Source organism: Poecilia latipinna, unplaced genomic scaffold (assembly GCF_001443285.1).
Source record: "Poecilia latipinna isolate Pla-1442-1.1 unplaced genomic scaffold, P_latipinna-1.0 Scaffold453, whole genome shotgun sequence".
NCBI classification, from domain to species: Eukaryota; Metazoa; Chordata; class Actinopteri; order Cyprinodontiformes; family Poeciliidae; genus Poecilia; species Poecilia latipinna.
Window position 1 is genome coordinate 284610 of NW_015113069.1, and position 11427 is coordinate 296036.

Below are 11427 nucleotides of genomic sequence, written 5' to 3' on the forward strand. Positions count from 1 at the left end.
AAACTAAAGCAGAAAAATGCTTAATCTCAACATTTAATTGGTTTGTTCTGTTTAATAATCCCTTTAGCAGACAGGGCTAATGGGTATGCCTCTCTGAGGTACATGAGGTGTTGTCCTGGTAACCATATTGATGCAGTCTATAATGGGGCAGACACTGAGACAAAGAGTGCATCCTGTGCAGCTGTCCGTCACGAAAGGAAGATGGGTCTCTGGATCAAACTGTATAGCCTGGGTATATATATAGAAATCATATTAATCTCTCCAGCAAATAAAAACTGATAATAAAAAAAACTATGTTAAAATCAATATTTTTGATAACAGAGAAATGCTTTTAATTTAACAGAAAGGCGTACCTGGTATCCTGAGTCGTTGCAAGTCATGTAACATTTACCACAGTTGATGCACATATCTTCGTCTATCAGAGCCTGGACCTAAAATGACATATGATATAAGACTTTTTAGTTGGTGTCCTCACTTAAATTGTGTTTTATCTGGAAGAAAAAAGTTTAAATAAAAAATAACTAGCTATAGTTTGTGAAAACAGCTTGTGTACCTGCTCCATGTTGTTAAGTTCCCCATATGCTCCGATGTAACGCAGTGCTCTGGCTATCACATCCTACAAAAACAGCAAGCTCCTTTTAAATTAATGAAAATTAATTGATTATTCTGTATCAAAATTGTGAGCTACCTTGACAGCAGGAACTGGTCTTTTGGGCTGGTTGACACGATTGACGTTTGTGTCTGTCACATCTGTTTTATCAGCTTTTCTGAGTTCACTTTTGTACTTGGCTATGGCTTCAGTTCTCTGTTGTAGGTATGGACCAAAGCTAGGAAGGGTCTATAAACACACACACACATCAAAAATAAATAGGAACTATGAAATATTTATTCAAATACCTCTTGTTATTTTCAATGGTACTGCTACCACTAAATTGCCAAAAATCAGAGATTACCTACAAACACAACAGCCAATCCATTAATCAATGTTAATGCAGTTATAACAAGATCTTGTTTGTTTACCTTCCCAACCAGGTCTTCCAGTTTGAGAACTGGTTTTCCTTTCTGATGTTTTTCAGTTGGAGGAGACTGACCATCCCAGTCCTTTAGCTCCAGGCTCTTCAGGTACAATAAGGCCTTCAGACCTAAACACATACTTATACTAAACATGATGCTGGAATCAAACAATCTAAAGATTGTAAATAGGTCCAAAATGAGGTGGCGTCACATACCAACACAGTAATCCTCAATTAGCGTGAAGTCCTGGTTCTGAATTGCACTACACACCTGTTATAAGGAGATAGATGAGGACAGATGTCTTTGTATTAAATACACAGATTATTTCTACTCAAACTACCATTTTAACAAAATAACATCAAACAGATGGTTGGTTGTTTATCGGTAACACAGAAGAAGGTTTTAACAGCCACTTATTGTATCTTACTCTATTAAGTAAAACATGTACTGATTATGTGAAGAAAATTTAGACTTCCAGCTGCTTCCCTTCACAGTGACTGTTTCACACAACAAGAAATAAGTGAACTGCTGGCACCGTTGTTGGTAGAAATAGGAGTGCTAATGCATTGCAAACATCAGAGTAACAACTATGGTCAACTATGTAATTTTTGTCCACATGAGAATTTACAGTCTAAACATTTATTGTGTGGATCAATCTCACATTAGAAGAAAAACAAGTACATGTATTTTTGTCATTACTTGCAACACCGAGGCTCCAGCGTGGAGGAACTGGAGTCCGCTCTCTGCCGAGTCGATACCACCGGTGGCCAGGACAGGAAAACCGGGGATTGCCCTAGCAATGGCTGACACGGCTTTGAGAGCGATGGGTCTGATGGCATTACCTGCAACCAGCAGTGTTTAGAAAAGTAGGTACTCCATTTAGAGGGAGTTGTTTTATACTATTGGAGTACACTACTGTACAAATAAGATGCTAAAACATTGCTTAACAAATTATTCCCAGTCATTTTTACATTGAATTCACATTGTATGGATTCCTTAAATGCTGTGTTTCCATATTTACAAATTAAAATATGCAATTAATTTTCCAATATGCTCTTACATTTTTTTACTCCTATCAACTCTTTCATTTCAGCCTTTAGCTCATAGACATCCCAAATATTTTGTGAAGCATTACTGTGTAACAAGTCCATTCACAGGCCTCTTTGTTGTGTAGCTTTGTGTGACATTGAATCAGGATAAATTGTGTCACATTGTTCTGTATTGTTTCCCAGAAGGTGAACTGAATATTTACCAGACACTCCTCCATACGTGGTGCGTTTGCTCACACCAACACATGGCCAGGGAGAGCCGTCAGCCTTCAGACTCATCAAACCCGAGACAGTGTTGGTGGCCGTCACTCCATCTGCTCCACCTACAACACACGACAAGTTACGAGAATAAACCCATTTCTGTTAGTTGTCCATTTATTACTCTGGTGTTCTTAAAGTTAGCTGTAAACGTTTAAAAAGGAAAGAAAAAAAAAGTTATGGTGAAAAGCCTTTACCTTCATGTGCTGCTTTGGCAATGTCAACAATATTGGTGACATTTGGTGTAAGTTTGGCAAAGAAAGGAATGGAAACTGCTGCACGCACCCACCGACAGATGTTTCGCACCAACACCGGGTCCTGACAACACAAAATTAAAAACGTCAAAGAGGTTATTAGTCTTTTCGCAAAGCTTGTGTGCTTAAAGGTCTAAATAATAATAACTCTAACAACAACTTATGGCACAAAAAGCTTTGGCAGTCTGTATACTTGTCCACAGGCCAGTCCCATTCCCCTTTCTCCCATCCCGTGAGGACATGACAGGTTGAGCTCCAATGCATCTGCTCCTGACTCCTAAACACACACATATTCACAATATCATCACAATACTGATCACACTTGGTGTGGGATAAAAACCAATAAAATGTGGATTCTCTCACCTCAGCCATCTTGGCGAGCTTTGTCCAGTCTTCCTTGTTGTAGCTGCACATTATGCTGGAGATCACAATCTGGGCAAGATAAAGAAAGTTTTTAGACATTTTGAACAACTTGATGATTTCCTCTGTTTGCTTCACATGGTTTTGCAGACACAGAGTCTGTCTAATGTAGTACATGTTGTTAAAAATAAAGAGTTCTTTAATAACCATCCAAACTGGTTTAATTAGCAGATGTTATTAAAGACTTGACTTATCCTTTACATTGTGAGGGAAGTCCTTCTTCAGCTCAGCGACAGACTGACACCAGTACGCTGCTGTTTTCTCACTGATGAGCTCAATGTTGAGGAAGGATCCCAAACCCGGTCCATACACGTGCCCTGAGGTGTTGCCTCGCACGATACGAGGAGACACGTTGGTCACCAGATCCTACAGCAACGCATTTTTACAGCCCATTCAGAAGGTCGTCTCGGTTTGAGTTCACTCTTGTATGAACTCGCTCACGTTCATACCTTATCCAGTCCAAAGGTTTTGGTCAGAGCGAAGCCCCATCCTTGCTCAAAGGCTCGTCTGATCATGGCTGTGCTGGTGGTGGGAGGAGCAGAAGCTAGGCCGAATGGGTTGGGAAACTTCAGACCACAAACCTCCACACTGATATCCACCTGATCTATCGCACTGTAGAACAAAGGTAGCTTTGGGACGGTGTCCACTGTGTGTCCATAGAGGGACTAGAAAAACAACAGATAGAATTTCTTTTCAGAATTATAAGCATTGCTGCATTAAACCAGACTGCATGACAGCAACACCTTCCTCCAACACCGATCATTAACATATCTGCTCTGTTTTGACCTGTCTGACTGTCAAAAATGATCACACAAATCCTGAAGTAAATCTTAAGAAAATCTTCTGAATCTTAGAAACCAAATGTTTGGAACAATGCTAAGGTTGTTTATACAGTCAAGTAAAATGTGAACACAGTTGGTTAAGGATAATAGATTCTAATAAACCAGACTAGGACGGATTTACCTGCATATATCTGTGAATGTGCCATGAAGCCTGTTTGCCGTCATTCACAGACTCCACTGTGGTGTTCGCCAAACCAGCAACGTCTCCTCCTGCAAACACCCAGGGTTCACTGGTCTGCATGGTTTCCATGTTGATCTCCGGAGTTCCCCAGCGGGTCAGCTTCACAGGAGCCATGGCTGCAGTCACTGCAAAAACATGCATGAAGAGTGGAGTGGGACACTTTTAAATCAGAAAAGGGACTTAGATACTTTTTTAACATTGCACATCAAAAATATCCTGTTGCTTATAAAGCTTAAATAGTTACATGTTTAATGATTATCTATGTTAAAAATTAAAGTTTAGAAGTATTTATGTTAGTTGTAATGACATAGAAATACCAAAATTCTTTGAAGATAACTTACCTTGTGGGTCATTCAGCATGGACCCAAAGGCACTAATAATGTAATCAGCCTTCAGCCTGATGATTTGATCCTCGTCTTCCAGCCAGTTGCCTTCCTCGGTCTGCTCGGTGCGGCAGAACTGCAGCCCGGCGATCCTGCCGTTCTTCATGATGACCTCACGAGGAGACAGGAAGGGCAGGAACTCACACTTCTCCTCTTTAGCCAGCTCCATCTGACAAACCAGAAATAACACGCGCAGTCATCAAATGATCTGTTTTTAAAACATTGTGTCTGATCATCTCTCGTCACACCTCCTCAGGAACGGCTCTGATGTTGGTGAAACCTTTCCTGAAGCAGACGTAGACTCTCCTGGCTCCGCAGCGCAGAGCTGAGGTGGCGCAGTCGAATGCGGTGTCGCCGGCACCCAACACGATCACCACCCCCTTTAACTCCGGGAGCGCAGAGCGACACTGACACATACCTACACAGGATTTTGCCTTAGAATATATTTCCCCAAACTAAACATTGGTTTTTGAAACTTAGCTACAGAAACTGGTTGGTATTTTCACATAATATAGGTAATTGTTCATTCATTACAACTGTTCATTTGCAGGAATTGGTTGGACCGTGCAGCTTGACTTCACAGTACCTTTCTTACTGGCAGAAGCCACCACAGGCAGAAAGTCTTTAGAAGTGAAAAAGCCTTGGTCCACAGTTAAACCCTGGAAGATCTCGGCCCTGTTAGCCTGAGGCAGACCTGGAGAAATGCAAACACACACAGACAGACATTCTCGAACATCACAATCTTAATGTGGATTATAACTGATGGTAATGATGAGTGGATTCAACTCACCAATCCCAATGAAGACAGCTTTAAATCCCTCCCCTTTCAGGGATGAAAGAGTCATTCCATTAACACCTAAACCTTTCTCACAAACCACCTGCACACACCACAGTAAACACACACGTTTTGAGAAAACTGTGAAGACTCAACAACTCCTACAAACAGGAAAATGTGCCACGAGAATGCAAAAGTAATACCTTCACTCCCAGGTCCTTCATCAAATCTATTTCAAACTGGACAACCTCATAGGGAAGCCTGAACTGAGGGATTTCTGAGGTGCTGCAAGAGCAAGTTCAAGCACTGAAGTGTCAAGATTTCCCCTTTTTCAGAGGTACTTTTGTCACATTTTTCTGTACAAAGATTAAGCAAACTCTCTGCAGTACCACATGTAAGCACTAATACAAATAAAACTAATAAAATTCAATACATTTATTTGGAATTTAGTGATATAGACAAACGCAAAATATTAGTATTATATTACTACAATTAAGAAGAAGAAGAAAAAAGCAAGTCTTTTTTACTTGAAAACACTGGTTTTCAAGTAAAAATCTGAAAAGTGTAGGATGCATTTATTTTCAGTTTTCCTGCAGGAATTATTTATAGAAGCACATTTTGCCCCAATTAGAGCTGCCCTTCTTCTTTAAATGCCAAGCATAGCTGAGTCAGGTTGGAAGGTTAGATAATCAGTCTAATATATAATCAATGAAAATGAATATGCTTTGATCTAAACTATTAGATTGTATCTTTATGTATATATTTAAGGTGATTATCCTACTGCAGGGTGACTTCCCATCACAGTCTGAAGAGTTTTTTGCAGCCACATACAGGTTTTCTATTTCTATAGTTTCCTTCATCTTTCTTCTGGTGACTTTTCCCTAGTTTCCAGACTTTATGGAGTTCATGTCCTAGAAACAGAGATACAATGGATCTCTCTGCTGCTTCTAATGTTGTAGCCGAACAGCCTGTCAGATTTGGTAGATGGTAATGACTAGATTTTTAGAGATGCCAGAGTAAATGGGATTAAATAATTTTTGACTGACTTAGTTCATTTTAAATGAAAGCCAAATCACTTTCGGAGGATAGATCATGTTGTTTAGTCGTAGTTCAGCACCACGTATTTAATCTGATGTCATTTTGTTTTGTAGTCCGTTTTCAACTGCTTACAGTCAGACTATAAACATTCACATACTCTGTATTTCTTGACATCAAACACTTGTTCCTACAGAAATAGACTAATAAATTAAATGAAATGCCACCTAATATGAATAATAAATGTACTTTTTACAGATGGTATGAATTTATTATACCTCAATCCTCCGATGTACTTCTGTTTCTCAAATATAGTGATATTATCATATCCCAGACGGGCCAGGAAAGAAGCGCAACTGATTGAGGCTGGGCCGCAGCCAATCAGAGCAATAGGAGCGTGGTAGGACTCTGGCATCTCATTGGCTGCTGGGAGTTCAGGGTTCCTGATTTGAGGGATGCCCATTTTACTGAACACCTGTACAGAGACACAAAGACAGTGCACATTTATGTCCACACCTCTAAAAGCTTATTTCCTGCTTGCTAATATAACTGAGGATGATTACGATTGAGCAATATCAGTAAAGGCGCAAGAATAAAATGTCCCGGTACATAAATCAACCTGATGTTTCAGTGTTTTTTTCTGGAGCAGACGATATTTGTACCTCAGTAGCAAACTGCTGCAGCCCTCCGATGTTGATGGGTCCTTCTTCAGAGGCGTACAGGTTGCAGCCCCCGACACACAGCTCTGATGTGGGACAAACCATCCCACAGGTCAGACCCAGAGGGTTGTCAGAGAGGATGGCCCGCGCTGCCCCGTAGTAGTTCTGTTACACAGACACACGAACTATTTTAATTCTTTTCCTGTCCTTTTATGACAGGAATGATCTGATTGTTTGCTTCTGCACCTTGTTGGAAATACTTGTAATGAATGACTTGATGTCCAGGTTTGTCGGGCAGCTCTTCTGACAGGGAGCATCGGCACATTTTAGACACCTGAAAACAGATTTTGGTTCAATTAAATGAACTGCTTCTTTCAGAAAGTTCAAGTTTTTAATGATGTAATCCCAAGAGATTCAACAAATAAGCATCGTCATTAGCATAGTTTAATTAGTACTTTTAAGGAAACAAAATTTACAACATTCAACAAACTGACCACAGGATATAAAAAAAAATTAATTCAAAAGACTGTTAAATTCTGGGAGGAAATTAAGACTTTTTAGAAGCTTTCAAAGTTCTTGTAAACTCAATTTAAAGTATCTTAAAATGAAAAGAATGATAAAAAAAATAAGTAGAGTATCAGAGAAAAATAAAAACAAAATAGCATATAAAAATAACTACTAAAAAGAACGGAAATATCTAAGTGGCACAGTAAATTCTTTGGAAAATGCTCTCAACAAAAAAAGCTCACATCTCAGGTCCAACATGCAGAGCATTGACTTACTTGTCTGGCCTTGTTCAGCTTGTCGTAACAATCTGATGCACTTTAAGTTCTTTGAGTTATGAGTGAACCTGAGGCAGCTCAGGTCTTACTGGAAAAATATACATTTATTGTTCGAAGCTTGAAGAGTTGCATGTTTAGTTATCATTAAAATCTCTCCTGACAGAGTTTTGTTTTAAAATAACTTCAAACTTCTACATTTTGCTTTGTGGAGAGGCACTACCAGCATCCAGCATCCGTAATGTTTTTTCTTCTCTGCTGCTACAAATTATTGTTACACATAACCTATTTAATCTCAGACAGTTTATTTATGTTGCATAATGTGGCTGTTTCTGTGCCTGGGATTAATTTGCTTAAGAAAACAACATTGTCTCTTTTTTACCGCAGTGCTTCCCGGAGAGCTCCTCTCTCGCTCAGAGTTGTGTGCTTGATGTCATCAAAGTTGTTTTCTAACTTCAGGCAAGACTGAAAACAAGCAGAGACGAGCAACACGCCAACTATTCAGTTACACTGACATCTCCGATGCGTGTCAGTCGCGTGTGACTTTCTTACATCACAGTTTCTTTCAGGGTTTCTCTTCCAGTGTTTCTTCTCTTTCTTCTTGCTTGCAGTAGAAAAGATCTGAGCATGACTCTTCACTCTGGGATTCAGAGCCAGGATGCTCTGAAAAGAAGAAAATAATAATTATTTTAGATTATCAGATTCCAACAGAGTTAGATTATTTTAGATTATTCTTTTTTTTTTTATCTCCACCTATATGTTTATTAGTAAAAGCTCACTGGACTTGCTTTTAAGGTTTCAATCAGAAAATACAGTTATGTGCAATAAATTGGAATATTATTGAAAAATTAAATTTCACTAACACAATTCATTTTTAGAATACATAATAAAGATTAACTACACACTGATGTTTTCAGTCTCTTATTTTTAATTGCACATATTTCTCTCTTAGTGAAAACACATTTAATATTATTGGTTATTATTTAACATATCAAATTAATACCAATAAAAGATAATTCACATGCCATTATAATTGTAATCTGTTTGTCGTGGTATATAATGTTGTGCCTTCCAGACAAATGAAAACAAGTGTAAGAGTTGGAATTTAGGTTATTATGTTGTTTGTTTGTTATAATTCAAAATCAAATATAAAGACGCATAATGATATGACTAAAATTGACTAATTACTTTTTGAATCAATTTTTTTTTTACAAACAAAAGATTGATATTGATTGATGTCACTGTATAAGAACCTCTGGTGTTATCTGCCTGAAAAGCAGACAGTTATCTGCTGGTAAAAAAAGGAAAAGAAAATACAAAAACAGGAACGTTCTTGGAAGAGAGGCTCATAGGTTCAACATGCTGAGATAACGATGAACTGCAAGGACACTATGCCAAAGAGAAGTGACCTGTTGCTCCATCAACGCATGACAGCAGAAATGAAAATGCCATTTTTTTTATATTTTGTTTTTATGCAGTTTGTTCTTATGTTATTTATTATTTAAAATCTATAAGTCTTATATCTACTGAGTAGCTACAACGAGCCTTTTCCTCCAGTCACTGGCATCCAAATATTACCAAGAAGCTTTTCACTGTTTGCTTTACTGTCTATGCAAACGCAGGTTTTAATGGTTAACTGTTGGTCCTTCGGCTCACGTGCTCACTCGGCTCCCCGCTCCCCACCATGTGCTACTTGTCTGCAGTTTGTACACCCATCACATGGCTTCTTACGTAAGTTCATTCACTCAGGTTAAAACCACACCGTATGGTTTCTGGATCTTTATTCATCTTGCCGATTTGCAAAAAACATAAGGCTGCTGAAGACTGTAGTGTTAATAATTGGTCTAAATAAAGTGACTCGAAGAGATTTATTCATGTTAGTATGATTATGTTCAGAGTTTGTGTGATAAATATTGTTTCACTTTAAACACTGATGTCTTTAATCCAGTTTTAGACTTTTTTTACACTTGCTATGTGGGAGTGTGAGCATTCAGGAAATCTCAGGTTTCCAGATTAAAAGCTGTAAAATTCTTCTAAATTCAAACTAAAACTTAAAGATGACAAAGGTTTTAGCTGTGGATTAAATCAGCGGATTTAAAGGATTGAAAGTAAATGAACAACAAATGTGGAATTATTTCAAAAGCACAAGCCCAGAAAAAGTCTCCTTTATTATTTTTTGGTAAAATGATTTCATAAGAGGTCAGTACTTATCCTGGTTTGTTGTATGCAAAATAACTCCCTGTTGAGCTTCATAATCAGTGCTGGAGACTATTTCACAAATCTCTGTTTGTAGTTAATTATAAAAGACGATAATTAAAATATAAAGGATTGTATTTAAAAAAAAAATAACCTTAAGTCTTAATTTTAAGACTTAAACTTCATGTAAGTCTAAGACTCTTTCTTAAGTCAAAAACTAAATAATGCTGTAAACATTCTGTACCCTTCTCCTGACTGATACTTTCGTATCATAGGACTAGTCTGAGGCAATTTTAGTGGGGGAAATAAACAACAATTAACAGGAGAAAACACAAGACAAAAGGCTAAAATTGAACTAAAAGGTGCCTCAACAAAGAATAAGTTCAAAGATCCCAATTTATGCAGGCAGCTTTTTTTCCCCCATTAAATAGTTTTTTTCCACTTAAATTGTACAGATATGTCACATTATATGCTGAAAAAAAATCTTAATTATTTATCATAGCCTCAATATTCTTACACCTCAAATCCCCCAAAATTTTAACAGGGGTGCCAGTGCCTGAGAAACATTGGTCTTGCTTAATAACATGGTAAACATGCACTCTGAAAACATAATTCACACTGTGTGCAATGGATACATTATAATATAGACAGCTAATCAAAAGATTTGATTGATTTTAATAGCAACCCAAATAAAAATGCATGCAACAAGTTACCTCAATGTCTGGGAGATCTTTACTCAACTTGATGTTTCTGTTCATCTTCTTGTTTTGCTTTAAGCTGATCTGAATATTCTGGGCTTTTAGCTGTGGATTAGCCGTCCGAAGCTCCGTCCAGGACTGCCAAGCTCACAACTGAAACTCTCACAGGAAGTCGTATATTTCACCGGCCCACTCCCTTCCCAACAGAGAGGTTGGACAGCAGCCTGACGTCCCACAAATGCCAAGGTTGCTCAGCTGATAAAGAAAAACGGACAAATGGGGATGTTATCGCTCTGAGGGTCAAAGTTCAGCAGAGCTGGGTGCACATTTCTGTGCACTGTGCACTTGGACAAGTCAAACAATAATTGGGGAAAAATGTCGGCCTCAGGCTCCTCCTCTGGAGGGAGAGTCGAGCCCTGCATGTACTTTCCCTGCTTTCACATGCTGTAGAAAAATCTGAATCCTGACCCTCCTGCTCTTACACCCGTCTGTCGTCTGCTTGTTTGGGTACACCTGGACAGGTTACCAGTCTATTAAAAGATGCCACAGAGACGCACAGGACAAATACTCATACCTAGGAGCAATTTAGCAATTTAGAGATGCAAGGCGACAATGCTAACCATTGTTCCATCATGTAGCCCCTCCTGCACTTAAAATACATAAAAGTCTTCCTAACCATTTTATTTTCAGTGTCTATTCTATTTTACATCTATTACTATTATTATTAAAAATAGCAATTATTACTGTTAATATTTTTGAGGTTCCAAAAAAACGCCTTTTATGTAATAAAGTGAAAAACTCAAGACACGGATGTAGGAATTTCTGTAAATATTTAGTTTTATTTAACACTGTTTGAGAAAATAGAAAAACACTTTTTACACCAC

General features: G+C 38.2%; 1 protein-coding gene across 1 annotated transcript; it reads right to left on the minus strand.

Annotated features, from left to right (window-relative positions):
- Nucleotides 1-6: 6 nt before the first annotated feature.
- Nucleotides 7-10895, minus strand: dpydb (dihydropyrimidine dehydrogenase b). The gene is made up of 25 exons (XM_015038806.1): nucleotides 10559-10895; nucleotides 8202-8312; nucleotides 8032-8114; nucleotides 7117-7204; nucleotides 6874-7035; nucleotides 6490-6686; nucleotides 5380-5461; nucleotides 5192-5279; nucleotides 4988-5095; nucleotides 4650-4819; nucleotides 4360-4570; nucleotides 3959-4143; nucleotides 3445-3660; nucleotides 3197-3361; nucleotides 2939-3007; nucleotides 2769-2852; nucleotides 2519-2639; nucleotides 2267-2386; nucleotides 1714-1856; nucleotides 1230-1284; nucleotides 1021-1142; nucleotides 689-838; nucleotides 554-616; nucleotides 354-431; nucleotides 7-228 (listed from the first exon to the last, which is right to left on the minus strand). Exons 1-25 carry the CDS (start codon nucleotides 10601-10603, stop codon nucleotides 64-66), a joined length of 3081 nt encoding a protein of 1026 aa, XP_014894292.1. The 5' UTR covers nucleotides 10604-10895; the 3' UTR covers nucleotides 7-63.
- Between the last annotated feature and the right edge of the window lie 532 nt (nucleotides 10896-11427).

Excerpts from the sequence above, each read along its gene's own strand:
- dpydb (XM_015038806.1), bottom strand. The coding sequence starts at position 10,603 with ATGAACAGAAACATCAAGTTGAGTAAAGATCTCCCAGACATTGAG. Across the intron at positions 7,205-8,031 it reads GCTCTCCGGGAAGCACTGCG|GTGTCTAAAATGTGCCGATG; the intron begins GTAAAAAAGAGA and ends ATCTGTTTTCAG. Across the intron at positions 839-1,020 it reads TGGAAGACCTGGTTGGGAAG|ACCCTTCCTAGCTTTGGTCC; the intron begins GTAAACAAACAA and ends GTGTGTTTATAG.